The 22,641-nt window shown below is 44.1% G+C and overlaps 1 protein-coding gene across 15 annotated transcripts in view; it reads left to right on the top strand.

Annotated features, from left to right (window-relative positions):
* RBFOX2 (RNA binding fox-1 homolog 2) overlaps positions 1–22,641 on the top strand; it is a 175,763-nt gene that overhangs the window by 110,739 nt on the left and 42,383 nt on the right. For 12 of the 15 annotated variants that reach the window (XR_010069280.1, XM_063321705.1, XM_063321745.1 and 9 more), the window contains 2 exons: positions 2,602–2,826; positions 13,229–13,375. Coding sequence is in view for 14 of the 15 variants with exons in the window: in XM_063321705.1 (XP_063177775.1) it covers positions 2,602–2,826; positions 13,229–13,375 (372 nt within the window). In the remaining variant the exon portion in view is untranslated. The remainder of the gene's footprint in view (positions 1–2,601; positions 2,827–13,228; positions 13,376–22,641) is intronic. The other 3 variants (XM_063321788.1, XM_063321734.1, XM_063321697.1) reach the window with 1 other exon arrangement.

The following is a 22,641-nucleotide window of genomic DNA, read 5'->3' as shown; positions in this document are numbered from 1 at the left end:
TAAACTAGAAGGAACAGTATTAACTCAGGGTAAAAACATTGAAAATAAGATTATATAAGGTTTATGGGCTGGCATTTTAAGTAGTTGAGAGTGAGATTAAACAAAACACTGGAGTATGTCCTTTGGGGAGCAGCCCTGCACCGTTGAGAGGACAGCAAAATAGGTTTTGTTTGTGGCTAATTAGCATTCTCTTCCTTCTGTCTGGGCTACTGCTGGCTTCTAAATCTAGCTTGTTCTAAGAAAATTGGAAATAGTTTCTGCTATTGCATCTTTCCTGGGGTTACTCTACCAATTTTTGAAATTTGAATAAAAAAAAAAAAAGAAATCAGTTTCATATATAGCTCCTATTTTAAACCCAAGAAAGGGGCAGACAACGTGTGCTGTGTGGAAGCACACAGACAATTGGAGCTAATTAAATATTGTATGCAAAAGAGCTTGGAAAGGAGGCAGTATGCAGACAGAGTGGAGCTGTCGTGACCGGGGATAAGTAGTCTGAGTAGGTGAGCGCTGGACTTGCTGATACCTGCTTTGCAGTGGGGTAGCCGTCGTTCAGGCTCTCCTCCCTCCCGTTTGTAAAACTCGCCCTGCAGATCTTGATGATGGTGTAGCTTGAGTCAGACACTCCTCGCTTTGAAGCTGAGAATGGCAAAGTGTGTGAGCAGAAGTGGAGGGCTGGTGGAGCTGCCCTCCTTTTGTGTGTGGGGGGGAAACCCACCCCTGTCCTGCTCTCAGAAAATGTGCTCGGAGTGTGAAAATCCGCCGCAGAGCTGCTAGCACGCGATGCAGGGCTGCAGCGGCTCAGGGGAGTACGTGCAAGGAACTGAGCACTGGCCATTGCTGGCACGCTTGCCTGAATTTTTTTTTCTCAGATAAGGCTGCGGAGTTTTGTGTTTCTGCAGGCAGCGAGGCTTTGCCGCGGCTTGGACTTTAGTTAATGAAACCGTCCGTCGTTTGGTGCGCGCCGAGGCTGCAGCTCGGCTCTGCTAAGTGGTATTGAATGCCCTTCCCTCTCCTTCTCCCCAGTTGCAGGAGCGCGTGGCCACGTGGCCCCCAGGGGAGGCAGACCAGATAGTCTAATGTCAGAGCAAATTTGGGATTCAGCCAGTGTCTGAATGACCCGGTGCTGGCTGGAGGTGCGCAGCATTTATCATTGTTTCCTTCGCCCGGAAGGGAAAGCTGCAGGTAGGCTGATAAAAGGGACTGAAAGGTTTGTCCAGCTTCACTGGAGGTCCGTCAGCCCCTGCACGCTCTCTGCTGAAAGGCTGCTTGGTAATTCCCCCTCTGCCTTTCCTATCTGCCGGATAAGGTCTGCTTCTCTTTTACTCCATTGATTTAAGCATGCTGGTGTCAGAATAGGCTTGAGCACCTCTGGGCTTTGTGGGGGAGGACCCAGGGCTGGAACAGCAGCCAAAATTTAAAATCAGGATTAGTCTGTTGACACACACATAAATCAAACAGCCCTCCTATCATAAATCTTTTCCATGGATTTTTTTTTTTTTTTTTTTTTTTGCTGCGGCAGTGGAAGTGGTAGGAGCAGTGCAGCAGCCTGGGCTTCCCAGGGTTGGGTTTCAATGTCAAGGCTGTTCTCCTTCGCCCCAAGTGGCTGAATGCAGCTCCCTGCTCCCCCTGCGGTGAGATCCCTGCAGTGACTGCAGGGCTGCATGCTTTCATGTTTGCTTCAGGTGGTTTTCGGGCATGGTGGGGTAGGTTTTTTACTGTCTTTTGGGGATATTTTTTGCATGGTCAGCTGTCTGTTTCTGAGTCATCTGGTTGGTGTCAACTACATCTAAGGCAGTGCGAAAAGCTGCTAAAAAGTCCACTGTCGTAGCATAGGGGTCTCCGTGGGATACCCTAAGCTGAGGGAGGAGTGGGTAATTAATGCCTCGTGTGATGGTAGTGATGCTCGGGACTGGGGAGAGAGTGAGTATGCTCCAGGCTTGTGTTCTCAACTCAGGTCTCACAGCTCTTTGGCGTCTTCTGCACAGTTAGCGCAAAGCAAATGGGATATTCCAGCAACTGGTACCTGAGCACCCATGCTCTGTACTCAGTGCTGCTGGAGCAAAGGAGGGGGCTGCTGCACAGATCAGTTATAAAATGAGTACTTCTTTTCTCTTGCTGTAACGCAACAGAGGAATGTGCTCTGAACTGCACTATGTGCTTGCTTGTGAGCAGAGCCATGAGGATCAGGTTGGAGGAGATGGACCCAGATATGGTACTTCTAGGCATTTTAAAGGACCCTGGTTTTCTGTGTTTCCAGCTCTGTTCCAGTGTTTCAATGTCTCTTCCCCCTTCCAAAATAATGCCTTACTGTGCGTAAAGTCTTGCGTGAGATTACAGGGGTATGCAATTTGCAAACCCCATAATTTGTTCTACATATGCCACCCAGTAGCAAAAAAGTTGCCCAAAAAAGAACAGGAAAACAGTGTCATGGCTCAGAGGAGCAAGGCAGGCTCTTTTTGATAGTGAGTAGAAGACTGTGCAATCTTATGGTCATGGTGGGTGGGATATTGACATGAACGTGTGTGTATGTCATTTCACAGGCTGATGTTTTGATCCATCTTCTGTAGTATAAAGCTATTTTCTCCTTTTCCCTTTCTTCAGGGTAACCAGGAGCCAGCAGCAACTCCTGATGCAATGGTGCAGCCATTCACCACAATCCCATTTCCGCCACCCCCACAGAACGGGATTCCCACAGAGTATGGGGTGCCACACACTCAGGACTATGCAGGCCAGACCAGCGAGCACAATCTGACGCTCTACGGAAGCACGCAGCCGCATGGAGAGCAGAGCACGAACACGGCCAGCACGCAGAACGGATCTCTTGCAGTAAGTGCAGAAGGGTGCACAGCCAGGGGAAGCAGCACTGTGCTTTGGGAAAAAGCAGCCATTGATTAGGTTGCTGACTGTTTCTTAATTATACAGCAAATATCAGTGGTAGACCTGAAAAGGAGGGAATTATAAACAAAACAGAGCTTCTGACCTTCCATTACTAGGTTCCTGCTTCTCCCCGTGTGCGTGTTCCTCTCATAAATAGGTGTCTGCAAAGAACAGTAGTACTTGGGATCATGGTGCATTGTCTGAAGACAGTCCTTTACAAAAGTGTTAATTACCTTGTGTTAATTGGCGAACAGTTCAAATGAAAGTGATGGAGGCAAATTCTGGAAGGTTGATACTACAAAGGATTAGGGTGAGAATATGCATTGTAGGTGTAATCCCAATGTGGTTTTGCTTTCAGGAAGCTAGCAGAGTAGAAAAATACTTTTCTTTGACTTTCTGAAGATGGCAGGGAGCTTCAGAGGGCAAAGATAGGAGAGGACCTCTTAGCTACTGGGCATCCATTTGCCAGACGAAGATTTTCACTTTCTTATATTTTTTGCTTTCTTCTTCCCATGGCCTGGAACTGGCACTGGGCAACATGCTGGCAGATTATCCCAGGAAAAGCTTTATCCACCCCTTAAGCCACTTGTTAAGACTTAACTTCCTAATAAAGAGCCTTATGGTGAGAGCCTTCGGTGCTCAGGGGCGGATTTAATCTGTTAATGCTTTCAGTTTTACTTGTAGTTGGGTGTTTGGCTCGTAGAGATTATTTTTTCCCCTGCAAGTACTGAGTGAATTCAATGCCAATGATTGGAAGAACTGATAGTGCCAGCTCAAGTGTGCATGGTTCCTGGCGTGTGCCTGTGCCCCTGCTGCAGTGGGCAGTGGCTGCACGGTTAACACTGCTGGTTATGACTTTGATAAGATATCTTTGAGTTCATCCTGAGAATGCCGCGACTTCAGCAGCTTGAAGAAGAAAAAGAGTACAAACCCTCTAAAATGCATTCATAGTGCGGAAAGGGAACTTCAGGTGCCTTTCTCAGCAAACACAAATGTGGATGAGAACAGGCTGGAAATAAAACTTAGAGCTGGTGCAGTGTGCAGAAATGCAAGTCATCATTTTAGTACCAGATTGTCCAATGTCCTTCCAACCAGTAAGATCTGGGCTGCCCGTCTCCAGCAAATAGCTATCTCGAGCACTGCCAGTTGGATGGGAAAGCTGGAAACGGGGGGAATAAAACAGGGCAGTGGCTTTCCCCATGTATTTTTGCTCTTCCCATCCTTGCCCAGAGCTCAAGAACATTTCTTTTTAATGGAAATGATGCGAGCCTTGACCTTGGATGTAAGCTCTTGCCAACCCTCCTGCTCCTCTTCCATATTAGGAGCCATCTCCACTGCGCTGCAGGGCCGAGCTCTGTGTTTCATCAACTAATGCCGGCTCCGGGGAGCCCACAGCATGCAGGGAGGCTGGCTAGCCTGCGAGGAGGGACTGGGAGCCCATCTGTGCGGGAGGGAGCGTTGCTGGGAGACTGCTGGGAGGCAGCCGTGTTGCCAGGAGGCTGCGGAGGGAGCCTGACTGGCAGGGGTTATCTGAGAAACAGGCTGAATAACACGTAGTGCTTGTACTGGCTGTTGGGAACAGGTGGGCACGTCTGGTCTGACCATTTGACGTGGTTAAAGATGTGCGAGCCGAGTGTGCCGAGTTGGGCTTGCAGACTGTAGCTAGCCAGGAAAGGGTAAGGGTGCAGATGAGCGTGTTGCTGCTGCTGCCATGGCTGGGACTGATCAAACCCAGAGGATCCCAGATGGTGGCACATGAAGAAATCCAGGGGGAGGGGGAAGGCGCCTCAGCCAAGGGCTTTTCACATGCCAGACTTTCACATGCACGAGGTCCTGGATCTTCTGTGTCCCTTTATCTTTCTGTTTAAGGCTCCTTCTGTATAAAGTTATTTTGATTCTGTGGGGTGCCTTTGGGATGTAATTGCTTGTAACTTTTCTCCTTCTCAGTATGCTGATTAATGATGAAGGAACTGGGGGAAGGAAGAACGTGCAGTAGTTACTCAAGCTAAAGCATGCTGTTAAAATATATCAAAACGGGTTGGTTATTTCACCTTGAACATCTACAGCTAACGTCAGGCATCTTGTCCATCACATACACTGCTTATTACTAGTTTCACATACACGTTCAATCCATGTGGACTAGGCTGCTATGCTTTAAGGGATCTTTTCCTTTCACCATTTTGTTGTCTTGCTCAAACAAAAGTCGTCGCGGGTGATATGTGATCCTTCCCTCCCATTATTGTGACTGACAAGCGCAGCTGCTGTCGTGTGTGAAGGCGATACCCCAGACCAAACAGCCGGCAGATTTTTTAGCTGCTGACTTAAAGCCTGTGCTCCCATGGGATGATTCAGAAATTCCTTCAGCCAGACAGATAAGGTCTCTCCTTGTTTTTAAGAACAAGGCCTGTGCCTGGTCCAGTTGGCAGGACAGAGCAAGATAGCGAAAAGTGTGCTCAAATCGCAGGGATTTCCTGCTTTTCAGGCTGGTAGCCTTTAGGACAATTGCAAAAGTAACAAAGAATGTGGGGTGACATAAAGATCCCTCATGGAAAGGGGAGTTTCGTCTGATTGGTAAGATGTTATCCAGCAATGTAATGGTCTGTAGTGGGGTCCCTAACACACTGGGTGGGAGTACCTTTTCATAGAAACGTGGCAGATTCTGGCGGGCAAGTCAGACGAAATGATTTGAGATTAGTGGGGCTGAGTTAATAGACAGTGATCTGGAAACATAAGGTCAAACATCAGCAGTGAACTTAAGTAAAATAAACTTTGAGAGTCAAAGTCCATGCCTTCCTACGCAGTCTAAAAGCCCCGAGCAGAGAGGCATGACTGGTTGGTGTCATCAACTAAGGATGAGCTTAGTTCTGGAGGTCTGAGTGTGGTGGAAAGCATTCAAAGCTCTTGGAGCAAGGACACGGAAAAGAAATTGGCACAATAGGTGGTGTAATACAAACAGCTTAATATTTTGGAATCTTTTTTTATTTTAGGATCAAGCCTCATCTGTGGGGCTTTGTTTCTTGCCTAGCATGTGGGTCTCCCGGTCTTCATCTCCAAGCATCTGTCCTTTCTCTTGATACTGTCCCAAAGCACAGCTGAAAGACCTGGATTATAAATAGACTGAGGTACCAGACCATATTTGGCCTACTCGGTCTGCCTGTTGCAGCCTGTCTCTTAAACTGTTGACACTTTGCATTTCACTTCTTATGGTGCTAGGTCGCCTGATTTCTTCCCCCTTCCCCCTTCCTTCTTGGTTTACATTAGTGCGCTTATCCCTAATGGAGACACCCAGCACAGATAGCTGCAAGTGGAGATGCTAATTAATGGCTGCAGTACCTCTGGCAGCTGAGCTGATCTAAAGATTCACTGCTGTCAGGAAGGAGAGATCTGGCTCCAAGCGCAAACTCCCACTCGTATTTACTGGCTCTGGCGTTCCTTACGTGAGCCATTTTAATTCACTGACCTGGCAGAAAGCTGTCCAATTCTTTTGCTGGGTTAATGAATTAGAGCAGCTCTTGAAGGGATCCAGCAAATGCTGTTGTTGCAAGGTAAGTGTATGGAGTGCATGGCCAGAAGCCGAGAGCAATTGTCAGCTCGCTGCATCTCCTGGTGCTCTACCCACGGAGGGAGATTAATCATCCGCTGAACTAAAAAAGCTTGCTTGATAGTAAATGCAATGCACTTAATACTGTGAGCTGATTATTCAACTCATTTCTCTTGTTAATGTCAGAGGGAAGAATTTGTATGTCTGTATAAATTACGGAATGCAGCTGGAGGTACAGAAGTAGAGGAATGAGTTTATGTAAATTACTTTGCATGAAAATGGCAGGTGCTGTTCCCTTGGTGTTACGTTGTCATGAACCAATATAAAGCATTATTTAATTACAGAGCATTGTGTCTCTTGGCTTCTTGATGTGCCATCCTGAAACATATTTAACTCACCTGCTATACCATAAAGGGATATTTATTGACTTTCTGATTTCTTAAAGGAGGCACGTCTGTGGTCGGGCACCCCTATGTATCCTGTTGAGAAGCAAGACAGGGAAGCTGCTTGATCATCTGGCTGTGCCCCATACATCCAGCAAGGGTTTGGAAAGAAGGGAGCCAACAGCACCAAGGGTTCCTTAACTGACTTTGTAACACGTGGATGATGTTATAATGATGACTTTCCCTTGGGTATTTCTTGCCTAGTCTGCGATTGCAGAATTTTCCTCTGTAATTATTTTTCATCACTTTAGTAATTAAAGCAATTGCTCATGTGAGGTATTTCCGGTGAGGAATATGTTTAATGAATATCCTCACTTATCTCTTGATACTGCTGAGCAGGTAGACACGAGGAAGAACTAGCTTCAAACGAGTAGCTAGCTGCTGATTGTTTGGCCACCTCAGCTCAGAAATTGCTGTTTTGTGGTAGCAAACTCTGACATTTAACATCAGGAATTTGCTTTGAGTATGAGGCAGATTATTTTATTATTTTGAGTATGAAGCAGATTATTGTCAGTACTTGCAGGCTTGTGTCTAGCGAGGCAGATTTAAAAATTTATTTTGAAAGAGAAATAGGAAATAAATCAGCAAATATCATTATGTTGGAGTATACAGCTGCGGTACTTCTGCATATCTCTCAAAGGTTATAGCATATCTAGAAGTAGTACAGGGAGGGATAATAGTGATGATGAAAGGGTTGTAGCACATTCTTTATGAGAAGAAATGAAATCTTCACTTATGAAAAGAGCTGACAGGAATGAAGGCATATGACAAGTACATAGAATTTTGAATGGTATGGGAAATAAACCAGGGAACTTTCCCATTCACTTACTAGGATGCACGCAGGAAATAATCAGGTGGCACATATTGAAAAAAACAGGGGTTTGTTTCTTGTTTTTTCCATATGATGAAGAATTTAGGTATGCAACTCTTGTCCATGGGGTTCTTTGGAAGTTGGGAGTATAAACAGGCTCAAAAAAACTCATTAAGACCGTTTCATGGGTGATATCATGGCCAGTGAAACGGCTACAAAGTTGTGAACTGGCTCAGTTTGCTGGAGGCTGGGAGACTCTGCTGGAGAAACATCATGTTTGTCCTATTTGTCCTGTTCTTATGTTCTTCCACAGATGCTCTATTTGGCTGCTGTCAAAAAGAGGACAGTGTCCTGGGCAGATGTTAGTCTGTCACTGTGTGACTGCCGTTCTACCACTGTCAATGGAATTGTCCGGGGGTGACCACTAGTTCAGGAAGTCTTGTGACCTCCTTCAACATGTCAGGGCATCCCTGTTTTGTGAGGAATGCGCTGGAACTGCTCACAAAGGGTTTGGCATTGTGACCAGCGGAGCAGACCTTTTAGGGGGCTTCATTTCACCACTTCATTAAAAGAAAAATTTAAAAAAAAAAAAAAGAAGAAAAAAACCACCAAAGAATCCTAGGAAAAAATACTGCTCAGAGAAACAAAGTAATTTTAAACATCACTACATGGGAAATGTTGCCTGACACATCAGAGATGTCTTCATTATGCAGGATAGGTAGCAAAGCTTCCTATGTGCTTTCCTATGTCAGATTTGTATTCTGACTTCAGGTGGGGTGTATCTTTATTTAATGAGGAAAGCGAACAAAATGACTTAAGCTTCAGTGTGTCTGAAAACAGGTAACTAACAATCAGAAAAAATATGCCCTGAATTAATGAGACTATATTGAAAATAGTTAAAAGCTTAGCAGAAGTTATTTTGTACGTCCTTAGTGATTTTTTTTTTTTTTTTTTGGTCTGGGTTTTGGCATACGAAGTACTTGGGCATGTTGTTAATTGTGCCTGTAGTGTAGTCCAGTGTTTTTTTTTTTTTCAATATAACACTGCTGGCATCTCTGAAAAATCAAGTACATGGATATAATTTTAAAATTATATTTATTGCTGTTGAAAGGTGATCATTAGCCCTGCAGTCTTCTGTCTGCTAAACAAGTGTAGTCTAAGAACCAGAAATTCCCATGCCCTTTGCTGTTGGATGTGTAGGACCTCACTCCTTATCTGGTAGAGTGTGGTGGGGCAGGACGCCGGTTTTGTGTCTAGTGCCTAATTCTTCCCTCGTTTTTCTGCCAGACTTGCTCAGTGGATATCGATTAATTGTTGGGTGACAGGTCGTTTTGATGCGGGTTCTTCATGAGAAGTTCCAGAGGTCTTCCCACATTATCTGCACTCTCCTTTGCAGTGAGGAGATTGCCTTCTGCCAGTCATAGCTTACAGTCCTTGCCTCCACACAGATCCTCAAGCACTTGATCCAAACAAGCGGAGTGAGCACAGTCTGTCTTCCAGCTTTTGTAAGCCACCCAAGTCCCCTTTTAAATATAGTGATTAGTTACAGTTTGTATTTTGTAAATATTTTCTTTGCAGTGATTTATGGCTCTTAACCTCCTCATTATGATTCACAACATTTTGGACCGCCTGCTTCCTGAGGGAGAGGACGGGGGGTTGTTTTTTGCTTTTCTATAACTTGGACCTGAAGCGGTTCCAGTTCTAGAAGCAAGTAGGAGACGGAAACAAAATGTGCTGGGTATTAATAGTCCCTGTGCTGGCCTGTCGCATTGGTGTTTGTCTGGCTCGTTGGGGAGGTAGCCCTCTGTCTGGCCATGCAGATGGAGATCTGCTCAGAGCTCAGGTGGTGCTGGAGCTCCTGCCTCCCTCCTGCCCATGAGAAATCTTCGGCAATCGCTTGTTCACCAGCTGCTTTAAGACAGAAAAGTCTAGTCGAGAGGTAGGAAGACGGTTGTAGAGCTGCCCCCATACCTTTCAGAACACCCACGCGTTACTAGGTGTCCCTCTCCCCTTTTACATGCGTACATGCACATGTATACATCCATGCTTCTCTTTCCATTTGCCTTTTCTTGCTTAGGGTGTCCTTAGTGCTGGTGGGTGTAAGGGAGGAGCTGGCATGGGGGCACAGGCAGCAAATAGTTAAAAGTGAAGCACATGTTGCACGTGTTCTGAACTCTGATGCATTTCTCAGTGACCTTGAGCGGAGCTCAAAGCTTGCGTGTGCAGGCCTGAATGACATTACCACCTCCGTAAGTGTATGTTACGCAGACTATGCTGAGTAGGTAAGGTAGATCCAATACTGTTTTCAAATGCAGGATCTTTGCCGCAGCGTGTCTCTGTGTTGCCTGATGACAGGCATTGAGACCTAGGGAACACATATTAGCTCCCCTCTGAGCTGAATTGCTGTCCGTAGCGAAGGGAGAGGGCCGATTCTTTGCTGTGAAGTGTTGACGTGCTGAACTCGGTGTGGGGAAGGGAGTCAGGGTGGGGAGTGGGCACTTGGTGAAATGCGGGCTTTTATCATCTAACTTGGTCAGGGTAGTGCTGTTGCCAGTCTCCATTATGTACTGCCTGAGAACAGGCTCCAGGCCCTTCCTTTCATCTCCTTCCTAATGAATTAAGACAAGGAATAACTATAAAAGGAGAGGGGGGGGAAAAAAAAAAAGAGGCAAGATCTGAGGAGACTATTTCTTTCATTTGTGTTGTAGCTGAATGTGTGGCAGTAGACAAATGTATTGAACTAATGTTATAGTGGCTGAAAGTTCAAATCTCACCTCAGGGCCATGGATGATAGAAATGAGGGAGCTACAGCATCCAGAGAGAAAAGGTATTTAATGTTAAACTACTGCTGAAAAATAAGGATATGTGAAAGCCTGAAAAGCGTTTGGGGATTCTTAATGTAGTCAGAAAGGTAAGAGTGGACCGAGATCCCCTGTTCCTTCTATGGTTTCTCCTCTTTGAAGCCTTTCTCTTAGTGTACATATCACACGTGCTGCAAAATGACTCCTGTGTGGTGGCAGCTCTCTGCCATATGCAGGAGCAGCTGTGAGTGTTTTTGAGCAGGCCACTGTACGTGATACGTCGCACCCTTGGTAAGAAAGGAGTTCTGCCCTCTGCCTGCGAACAAATGGATGGGAGAGGAGTGCAAACGACCTCCTGGCTTCTTCTCCTGTGGAAGCAGCAGATCCAATCCTGTTCAACCTAAATTTGAGTTTAAAGACTAACCCATTTTTGTTGTCACGGTTCAGAATCTGTACCTCTCCTCATTCACACTGCAGAAGATGCATTAGTGTGTGTGTTTGAAGATGCACCTGTGTGCATGAGTGTTCACCCAACTGCCAGTTCCACGCGAAGCCATAGAAAACATGAGATTTGGCAAATTGCAGTAGCAGGGCTCCAAAATGGATTGTAGAGAACCCTTTTAGCAAGAGTGTTGATGATTTTGGGGAGTTATTTTGGAGCACTCATTTGCAGGCGTTGTGTGCGGTGGTGATGGATGGGCAACCCCTCTGTTTTGTTCTTGGACAGATTTGCCCTGAGGAGCAAAGGACTCTGATGGAGTCATAAAAATAAAACCACCAAATAGCATAGTGTGATTTAATCATAAGCCAGATGCATTGATTCTTCCCCTAGGGTGCACTCTCTGTATGTTTGGAGATGGATTTTGTCATAAAGGTGAGGATAGGAGAAGAGGAGGAACTTGGAGAGGGGGAGGCATCTTTTTAGATACGATCAAATAGAAGTTTCAGAGGTTCTTAAAAATTTGATGTTTGGGGATGGATGAGACTTAGCTAAATAAAAATGCTTCATCCTGTTAGGCTTCTCCTGAGACTTGCGCAGCTCTGGAGAGTAGAGATACTTGTAGGGCAGTATCTCCATTCTTCCTATCGCAGCTTTATTTATATTAACCAGATCAAATGTGTTTTGTGCTGCCTGCGCAGCCCTACTAAAAAAAGAAGGAAAGCTGCCAGTGCTTTACTCAGCATGGCAAGACCCCCGTGCTTACTGTTTGCTTGCTCTTATTAGTGCTTTATGACGAATATACAAGTTCAAGGTCATGTCTGTGGGGAGATGTTGCTGGTCAGAAGAAGCTCTCTTAATGTCGCCAGTGTAGTTAATCTGTGGAGAGACGTTTCTTTCCAAATATTCATGAAGTGTTGTATACTGAATGATGCGCAGAGCAGTCTAGTGAGTCCAGTCAGTGGTTGGGAAGTCAGTGTGGGCAACTCCCCTGAGATTTCTTTCCTGTTTGGTACACAAATTGTGTATTCAAAACGGGGGGGGGGGGGAAGGCCCGAAACAATGAAAAAACCCTTATTCCTAAATCATTAGTTTAAGGCCTGTGTATGTTCTTGAAGGTGCCTAAAAAGTCTGACTCTAGCAATTACACAGTCCTTGGCTTCTTGCAGAACTTCTTTTCACCTGATGGGTTGAGGAAGAAGTCAGGTTGACATCTAAAGAAATGAAATGACACTTAAAAGTGCGTCACAGAGGTGGTCAAAGCATGACTCCTAGGAGGCTGAGGCAAGCAGCAGCAGAGGTGGAGGGAGTGAGTGGGTGCTTTTTGAATGCCTTGATCTGTCAGCGCTTCCCTTGGAAAGGGACAGAGCAATAAAACCCATCAAACTGTAGTCTACTTTGTTCTGTAGCTCATGAGTTTTTGAGGTCATTTTTCTGACTAAAGTGGGAAAAGTACCGTTTTCTCATCAAGCCGTAGGTCTCTCCTCTCGTACACTGGTTTCCCTTACTCCTCTGCCTTCTTGCTGTACTTTCTCTGTGCACAAGTACCCCTGCCCACCCCTTGACCTGGCTTTGCTGTACCAGTCAGTGCTTGGGAATGCAGAAACAAATTCCCTTGGTTTAGCTGTGGAATTGGTAGCCAGAAGTAGCACTTAGAGTTTTGATAAATCCTGCAGCGCTAATGACTGCTTCCTGTCCCTGGGCTGACTTTTAAATGTATGAGAAAAGTTGATCAAAGACATCCGTAAGCTGTTCGTATATGGATTTTACCATTTAATTATAGATCTTCTGTTGGGGTAATGTTTCTCCGAAGGGAGCTTGACAGAGCAGATGCCGTTTTGCCTGGGGATGCATTTCTGGTATTGGCCTGGTGAAGAGCTGGCACTTCAGCTGTGGGATTTTGATGATTGCATGAACATCCTGCCACATGAGATGAGAGTGGCGGTACTACCTCCCAGCTTCAGGATATGAAAGATCCGCCTCTTCATTAGAGCTTTCATATGGTGGCAGCTGAAGTGAGGAAGAACAGGGGAAAAGAGAGAAGCAATTTAGAAAGACCAAAGGCAAATTCACTAAGCTAAAAGGTGATTTGAGGGGAGGGAGGCTGAGATCTCATTACTGTTTACTCATGGAAAGGGAGGGGAAGAACAATAGATCAATTATTAAGCATTACTGGCTTTATCAAAATAATTGTCAAGTGCTCAGATACCACAATCGCAAGTGTAGTACTAATACCTAAAAAGAGATAGATAAAGCACGTGAAAGGAATTTGTGTGGTTTCTATTAATGCACACACTTTTGTCTTTCTGATTTCAGCAGACAGAAGGAGGGGCACAGACAGATGGACAGCAATCACAGACACAGAGCAGTGAGAATACCGAGAGCAAATCCACTCCAAAACGACTTCATGTGTCTAACATTCCCTTCCGCTTTCGAGATCCTGACCTTCGGCAGATGTTTGGGGTAAGTTACCAGCACCTTTTATGGCATGTCAGATTCTCCTTTCCCACAGCTGGTACATGCGGTACTAGTGTATTCACGTGAAGGAAAGTCCTTTCCTCTCAATTTAGTTAGTACGCTCTAAAATATTTGCAGGACTAGGACAATTAGTAGTGTTTACCTCAGCTGGTAAATACATACGAGAATTATAATTGTGTTGTTCATATCAAGATGTTGAGTGTAACCTAACAATTGGTTTGGAAAAAAAAACAACCCACCAAAAATCAGAACTTGACCTTATTTCCCAGTAAAGACTAGGCTTAAACACAGACTTAATATATCCCTTGCAAAGCGCTGTTTTTCAGTTGCTTAGAAACTTGTTGAAATATTTATGTCTTTCCTCATGATCCAATTCTGTGATGAAAAATTGCTGCAAGGAATTGGCCGACTAGCTACTGCATGTGGAAAAGCTATTGCAAGTCAGATGGTATTTTACATTGTGTACGATATACGTTCTGTTTCTTTTGACCAAATAGCTTGTCTTCCTTAATCTTTGTATGCTATTCATCATTCTCAATTTATAAGCTCTTTGAGGAAGAGTTTGTTCACATGAGTGTAGGTGGTGACTCATTCCATGTGGACACAAAGATAAGAGTTGGATGCTTCATCACCTAACCTTCAGGTGAAGTTAGGTGGTCATCATCAGGAATCCTTGACTTGTTGATATGATGGTAACATCCTTGGTTGATGGCGTGTTTTAAAGTCTTCAGAAATATTTCTCATTATTTATAAAGTTAATAGACTTTAAATGTTGCTACCTGTTTAAGATGCAGTGCAGAGGACTCACGTCAGGAAAGGTGTCAAATTAATGGACTTCAAGCTTAGACGGCTATAAATGAGAGCAGAATTGGGCTTATCAGTTAATCACTTGGACAGTACAAAGTGAACAAAGTGTGCAGAAATGTTAAAAATTTCACTGATGGTCTTCAGCAAGAGTCCAAATTCCTATATATTGTGAGAGATCTTTGCTCTTTGTTCTTGAAGCTTTTTGTGTCCATAAGAAACTATTTTGCAGATGAGACCGAATGGAGAAGAGTGGTAAAAATGCAGGGGGAGGACGGGCTGCTATTCAGAGGGACCTGGCTAGGCTGGAGAAATGGTCTGACAGGAATCTTAAGATACTCACCAAGAGTGAGTTTCAAGCCTTCCACCTGGGACGGATTAACCCCTGCAGCAGTACAGGCTGGCGGCTGGTTGTCTAGGGAGATGCTCTGCATCAAAAGATTTGGAGGTCCTCATGGATGACAAATTGGACTCAAGCAGCAGTGTGCCCTTGCGGCAAAGGTCACCAACCATATCCCGGTCTGTGACAGTGAGTGTAGCCAGCAGGCCCAGGCAAATGATGCCCCACGTCTTCAGCAGTTGTTAGACGGCATCTGGAATACTGTGTCCAGTTTGGGCTCTCCAGGGCATCTAAGTGAAACACTGGAGCAAGCCCAGTGGGCACCACTAAGATTGTCAGGGGACCGGAGAACATGGCATGTGAGCAGAGTCTGAGACCTGGGCCTGTTCGGCTTTGAGAAGAGAAGGCAGAGGGGACCATATTTTTTTTGTCTGCAACTACCTGATCAGAGGATACAGAAAAGATGTAGCCAGATTCTTTTCGATTGTGTGTAATGATGAGATGAGAGACAACAAACACAAGTTAGAGCGTGGGAAATTTCAATCAGATATATCGAAAATACTTTTTTTACTGTGAGGATGGTTAAATGGTGGAATGTGTTGCCCAGAGTGGTTGTAGAACCTCCATCCTTTGAAGGTATTTGACTTGACTGGGCCAGCCTGGCCAACCAGATCGCATTAGGCCTGCTTTGAGCAGGGGTTGTGCTAAATGACCTCTGGAGGTAGGTCCCAGCCAAAATTATGATACTGTGATTCTGTTGCAAGAGGCCGGGTTTCCTTGTTTTTCATACATTAGATTGTCACACTCTTGACATCTGTGGGAATGTTTTCAGGGTGCAGCTCATCTCCTGGCAGTCTGTGATTGCTGAATCTTCTCAGTCGCCTGTTCTGCTTTTGTGTTTTTTAGCTTGCTTTTTGCTGTTGTGGGGCTGTGCGGTAAGCAGTTCCGTCCGGTTTGGATAAACCGGTTGCTGAAATCACAGCCAGTTCTTGGACCACCTGCTACAATCTGTATTTAGCACGTCCTGCTCTGTGCTACTGCTGCTCCCGTCTTCTGGGAGCTGCATCGCTTACATAAACTGTTCCCCGTTGCTGCTGCCCCTTCCCTTGAGGCCAGTGCTTGGCTCGACGACTGGCCGCTTTCATGTTCGTTCACCTTGGTGCATTTCCTCCCCGTGCTGCTGGTGTGGGGGATGTGGATGAAATGGAAATGACAAGAACATCCCTGTCCTGGTGACTCTTCCCTCTGCTTGGCACATGAGGACACCCAGGCAGTGTGAACGAACTGCTGTCCTGAGAAGCGATTTATAGAAAATGCGGCGTAACTGCTTGCATTAAGGTTTTCAATCCTTTTTTGGGCCCAAATGGTTGTCCCATAGAAGAGGTGGAGAAATATGCTATGTGAGTTGGTTTCTGCTGTTCCCCAAGTTATTTGTTGTTGGTTTATTTTTTCTATAAACATAATCTGGACTTGAAGCACAGTGATATGATTTTAACTGGGGTAACTGGTATATTCCCTATGAAACCTTTTGTTAGTTCACCTGGCCCTGTGTTTGCTGAGATGTATGCCTACCAGAAGAGCATTTATCTTTTGGGACATAAAAAAACCGATATGCCATTCTCCATAATAGAGAACTTCACTGCTTTGCCAACGAAATAATCAATGGTTCTCACAGATCTCCCAGTTTCTCTCACTGCTGCTTCTCTCGGCATGCTCGGAGCCTCAAGCAGGAGAGCATTTCTCTCTGAATCCTCCTCACTCCTATTTCTTTTTCAGGATCAGGATGCTTTCCCTTGGGTGACTCACTGAAACCTACCCTTTCTCCTACACGGGACTCAGTCTGAGTCTTCAGCTGTGGCTAGCTTCTAACCCCCATCTTCTCCCTTTCCCTTCTGTGTGTCAGGTCACATCTCCTCAACGTCATATCTGAGAGACTCAAAATCCTTGCCTGGAGTGATTTTCCCAAGCTACTGTACAAAGAGAGGAATTGGGTAGACAGCAAAGCCGTGGAGGAAGAAATAAATGTGATGGTAGGGAAGGGGGTGAAGAAGTCCCCTGAGGATGGAACAGCATGCGAGAGGTCAGCCCAGTCCTGGGGCACAGAACATTAGCTAATGCTTTCATCCAGATTTGAGTAGAGATGGACTTCAGACATGTTGTCCTGTGTGTGATTAAATGGATATTACATAACGTTTTCTAAAACATCACGATTTGTGAGAGCTGCAGACATAAGGATTTCCTGACAAATTCAAGTTATTCAGGTTTCCAACCACCTCTCATCTATTATGTGTTTCTAACAGGTCTGTGAGAGATCCTCAGGAATGGAACAAACATTTCCTTATGTATATGCTTCTTATAGGGAGGCAAATAAAATAGGCTGCTTAAAACAGGTAATATTTACTTGACATTTCGTGATGCCAATAAAAAGACTTCCAGAAAGCTTCTAGAAGGAATAGGTCATTTTTTTTAATGCACACAGCTCTGCACCCACTGTGGAATAAATCAATAGTTGACCTTGTTCAAGCAGATAAAGAAGAGTTAATAGCTGACCTGAAATCCCACAGTTGCCTAGGTACCAGTGATTGTTATTTGTCTGTATTTACTTTGTGCAAACAGAATATGGCATCAGGCAGTAATGTAAGGAGCTTTAGAAGAGTCTGTTTCTTTGAGTTTAAACAATTGGCAGGATAACTGTCCGGGAAGGTACCTTTAAAAGGGAAGTGTTAATGGAAGCTATAAAGTATTCAACAAAATCATACTGACGGCCAAAAAGACATGATTCCACAGTCAGTGAAACTGTGTTAATAAAACACAAAGCATTCTGCACATTAAGCTGGGAGGATGAAGAGGAGGAGGAGGAAATAAATGGCAGTCAATATAATTGCAAACTTAAACAAAGAAGCAGGTGAGAAAGGAAATGTGCTAATCATGAAGGTATTAGTGATGTAGGTTCAGAGAAGGCGTCAATTTTTATGTGCAAAGAGAAAAGATCTAGGTGTAGGTCCGATATAAAATTAGGAAATAGTTGTGTGTTTGGGGAAAAACCCAACAAAACAAAGAAAACAAAAAACCCAAACAACAAAAACCCCCAGCTTGCTGTGTTTATGATGTAACAGGAGGTATTCGTACCATACCTGGTTTTGCATATAATTTATAACAAAGGAAGCTAAGACAGTGCTTGCTAATATTTAAAAACCAGCGTATCTAGATAAGGTATGTTCAAAGATAATAGCCAAAGAAAGAAGCTGTTTTATTCAATAATGTTAATTTTTAGCCAATTCTTGTAAGCTAGGGGAGTTGCAGAAGGCTGGAATGCTGCCCACCAGGATTCACTATTGAAAAAAATGAAAGAGATGGCCCAAAGAGCTACAAACTAATTATCCATATGTTGATCCAAGATAAAAATAATTTTGGAATGTTTTAAAAAACATTAGAATCTGAAGAAACCATTTAATGTCTATTCAGTGTGACTCTGTATACGGTAATATACAACTTTTTAGACAAATATTGTCTTGCCTGTTTTGACAAGAGTGTATAAAGCAATACTGATACAGTTGAACATTGCTCAACCAGTTGAATTTGTCCAAATGACCAATTTCAATTTTTAAGAAAAGGAATACTTATCTCAAATAATCGCAACACACATTAGAGGAATTAAAAACCTCGCTGACAATAGATAATAAAAATAAAAGTAGTTATTAGGGAAACATCAGTGATCAAGACTGTTTCTAGTGTCATTTTCCCCAGGGATCTGTTTCAGTCACAGTCCTGTTCCGTATCTGTATCAACCCATGGAGACAGTACTATGAAAACCTTGCCAGTAAGGTTTGCGGTTAAAAAACTCAGGAGGAGGAAAGAGAAAGATAAGGTTACTGTTAGAGAATGGATTGAAATGCCTGGTTAACTGACAACAAATCCAACAAAAACATGTTTGATGCAGCTTAGTGCAGAGTACTGAGTATGTGGGAACCGAGTTCTGCTTGTAGGATGGAAAGCTTTCTTTGGAAAACACGGATTTGGGAGAGTATTATTGATTATTGAAGATAGTTGCTTCAACAACGCAAAGGGGGCATGTATCAGGTTGAAAGAGGGATGCTATCTTGCTCATGTTTAAAGTTGAAAGGACCATGACTGCATGATTTTGTTCAGTTTGCGGCTCAATTTAGGACCTCGAAAAAATCTAGGGCTTGGAAGATGAGTAGCTTTTTAACTGTACAGTGTTGGCTACATGATTTACTCATCTTATTAAAGAGAGGTTGGAGATGACAAGTCTGTTCTGTACAGGTGCTTATGCATGGATGATACCTACTAATAGGGGGCTTAGGCCTTGTTTACAGTCATAATAAGATTTTCCAGTTGGAAGCTGAGATTTAACACAATTAACCTTGAAATAAGAGAAAATTCGTAGTCATTTAGGCTAATTTAAACAATGGAAAACTTACCAGGGAGTAGAAGAGTTGCCATCAGTGTTAAAAACAAGTTAGCAACTCTTCAAGATTTTATTATCCAGTTTCTGAGGGACGTTCTTTGGATAGCGCGTGTAAGAACTCTGACATGATGGTAGTAGTTTTCTCCTCAACTGCTGTTAGGCTGTCCCCTTCCTTACTGGCCTATGTATGCAGAAGAAAAGCTTGGGTTTCCCTCACGTGTTTCCAGTCCTTTCAGCTTTGTGGTATGATAATGTCTGTGCTTGTACCTCATGGCTGATAGCTTCAGTCCTTCCCTCTTACGCTTCAAGAAGCAGTTTTCCTCCCAGTATAAAATTGACTGGGATACTCTGGTCAGTTCTGGACTTCAGAGTCAGATGGACTTCAGCGTCTCCTAGGGAAGATGGAGACTGGGTTGGACTGCCTGCAAGAGAAAGAACCATCTGTTCTCAAGCTGAATCATTAATTGCTTCCACAAAAACAAGCAATGTGGATCGTTTTGGTAGTTCATACAGGTGTGTCTGCAGTAGATCCTTCTTACCTGTTTTGAGAGCAACAGTATGAAGAGTCAGAATTGACATCTCAGAATTTACTGTGGTGAAATGCTCTTTGCTCAAGAATCTTCAACTATTTTTAAAAAAGGAGATAGTGTAAGGTAAAAATAAGGACTGTTTTCATGACGATTGCAGATGAAGGTGAGGATAACACACTACAGGGTGTGAAGTCTCTCAGGCTCTGGCTTCAGGTGGAGACATTGCCTTCTTTACAACATGCTCGCTCCATGTCTACTACTTGTAGGCTGTTAACTGCTTCTGGTGGGGAACATCAACCAGCCCAGTTGATAAAGGATTTTCGTGCATTATCAGCTAAAGGAGTAATAATGCATAGCTGTTTTAGATAAAGGTGACCACTCTGTCACACTTAATAACTTTCAGTTAATGAAGTTATTAATAACTTCATTTATTATAGGTGACAGAATGGTAGCTACCTTTATTTTTTTTTTTAACACTGGATTTTAAGGCGGGTAATGTTATCCTTTTCCTTCTCTAAGCATAATTCCTATCTCTACTGTGAGATTCTTTATGGTGTATGTTTGTGGTAGACCAGTGCTTTGTATGACCCAAGCAACGCAACTCTGGGAACTCAGCTATTTTTGGAAGCTCATGTAGCCTTCAGATCTCGGCCTCTGGGGAGACATTTTGGCACTTAGCACTTCCTAAAAAATCTCAATGGATATAATTTCTCATCTAACTTCATTCTCATGTCAAGAGTGCAGAACACCTCCATGAGCCTATAGATGGAGGCTAAAGCAATAACAAGCTAGACTACAGCTCTTTCTCACCAATAATTTGGTAGAATTTTAAGTCTGTATTTGCCAATGAATAAACTTAAATACACAAGTAATTCATGATACAAAAGTATTGGCAATGGCAGAAAGCTACTCATTAGGCCTTAAGTTAAGTAGATAAATAATACAGTAGACCAAGAAGTTCTGACCTGCAGGTGTTGATGTAGTGAGGCCTGAAGTACAGCAGTAGGTAGGAAAGCTGCTGAAAGGGACTGCTTTCTGAGTGGGTTGGACATCTGAAGGAGGAAATCCTGTCTTCTGGGTATCAAAATGTATTTTAGGTCTTTCATGTCCAAATAGTGCTGGCCAGTGATGACACGTAACAGTATTGGAGCACAAACATTCTGATACAAGGTGGCCTCTTTGTGACAATTCTGATTTCCAAGCTCATCCTGCAATGAGGGAGCACTCCAACCCTGTCACAGGGTAGCCTGGAGAAGAGGAGGCTGAGGGGGAGACCTACAACTACCTGAAAGGAGGTTGTAGAGAGATGGGGGCTGACCTCTTCTCCCTGGTGACAAGCGGTAGGACAAGAGGAAACAGGTTCGAGTTATGTCAGGGGAGGTTTAGATTGGATATTAGGAAACATTTTTTCACTGAAAGGGTTATTAAACATTAGAATAGGCTGCCCAGGGAGGTGGTGGATTCACCGTCCCTGGAGGTGTTTAAAAAAGGGTAGATGTGGTACTTAGGGACATGGTTTAGAAGTGGTTTTTGTCAGGGTAGGTTAATGGTTGGACTTGATGATCTTAAAGGTCCCTTCCAACCTCAGTGATTCTATGATTCTATGATCTGATTTTGGGTAGAGTTAGAAGAGGCACTGCTGTTTATCCTGATGTGTTTCACCAGCGTGATTTCTGGAGTCACCTTTTGCAAGTGACTTGTGTGCTCAGCACAGCTTGAATGTCCTGCTTTGTCTGCATGGCTGCGCTGGGGACCGTGGTACTTCTGCGCAGGGGTACTTGCAGCTCTGCAGCTGTCAGCAGCTATTGCTCTGCAAAACTGTGTGCTGATGCCACAGGACACAGAAGCTTCTGTAGTGACCGTCTGGTGGAAAGCAGTGTTGGCTGGATCATACTTTTATGTAAGATTTGTTTAGGTTTCCATATGAGTTACTGTAAGAGTTTGCAGTGAGAGTGGTCTGAACATCATTTGTGAAACGGTGCTGTGCTGTAGCTGGATTTACTTGCATAAAAGGCCTAGGTAAAATTAGATGGAGTTATCTTTTAAAACCCCAGTTTGTATGGATTCAGTCTACACGTGCCAGTCCTCTCAAATTGAGCTTTGAATGTATGCTGCTTTTGTGGCCATGGGGCAAAGTACCTTTTCCGCAGCAGCAGTACCAGGTTACAGTGCAGTTGCACCTCTGGGGATGGCACAAGGAGCTGGAAGTGTAGATTTGGAAGCTGGCCTGCTGTTAAGATCTCTGGAACAGTACCCTGTGGTACCGTTCACCCCCATCTCACTGTTTTGTGTGAAAATCTTTTATTTGTAAGTCAGAGGATAACAAACGACTGAGAAACTTTGTTCCTTGTCAGTTTGTTCGCTGGGATAGCTGCGGTCTGTAAGCCCTGTTAGAAGTCTGTACTCTTTGTGTGGCTTCCTTTTAAAGTCTGGTTTCTTAGAAAACATGCGTTTTGTTAGGTAAAAGGTCAACCCTAATAAGGGCTGCTTGGTGCTTGTTTACTGTCTGTTCAGTTGGTAAACAGTGGTAGTGCTTGATGCTTCCATCTTCCTGTCAGCAAAGCATACTGGTGTCACTTGGCTGAACGGGGTTGACTCTAGCAGGGTTGGCCCCACTATTTTGAAGAGATGTGACCCAGCTTTAGGTGAGGAAGTTCATGTACTGATAGCAGCATAGCTCTGTCAGACCCCACGGTGCCATAACTAAGCACTGACTAATAACATGCTATGATGGAGCCAGCTGTTCTCAGCTGAAAGTATATGCCATGGAGCTGGGAGCTAGGGTAAGGACTCTCTCTGCAGCATGGACCTATCCTGCATATGAAATGCTCTTGCTCACGCCCTTCAAGCCTGAGGACCTGAAATGGTTTCCTGGCTTTTTGGAATTTCAGGCATCTTTGAGAATGGACTGTTTGGCACCTTCGACGTTTAGCTAGTTCACTGCACTCATCTCTACATTAATTTTGTAGGACCAGTGTACAGCTGGTTGGGCATAGAGCTCTCTTGTAGGAATGTGGGGTTGTTTAATGGTGTCTCACGTTACCTTTTGTTGTTCCGTGATTTCTAGAGAAATTCGCCTTGTTGTTTGCATCTTTAGGGTTAAGTTATTTGTCTGGCACGTTTTGGAGCTGGTTTTGAAAGCTCTAGA

Source organism: Chroicocephalus ridibundus, chromosome 1 (assembly GCF_963924245.1).
Source record: "Chroicocephalus ridibundus chromosome 1, bChrRid1.1, whole genome shotgun sequence".
Classification (NCBI taxonomy): domain Eukaryota; kingdom Metazoa; phylum Chordata; class Aves; order Charadriiformes; family Laridae; genus Chroicocephalus; species Chroicocephalus ridibundus.
Note: the sequence above shows the minus strand (reverse complement) of the source record. Positions and strands in the feature narration are given on the sequence as shown.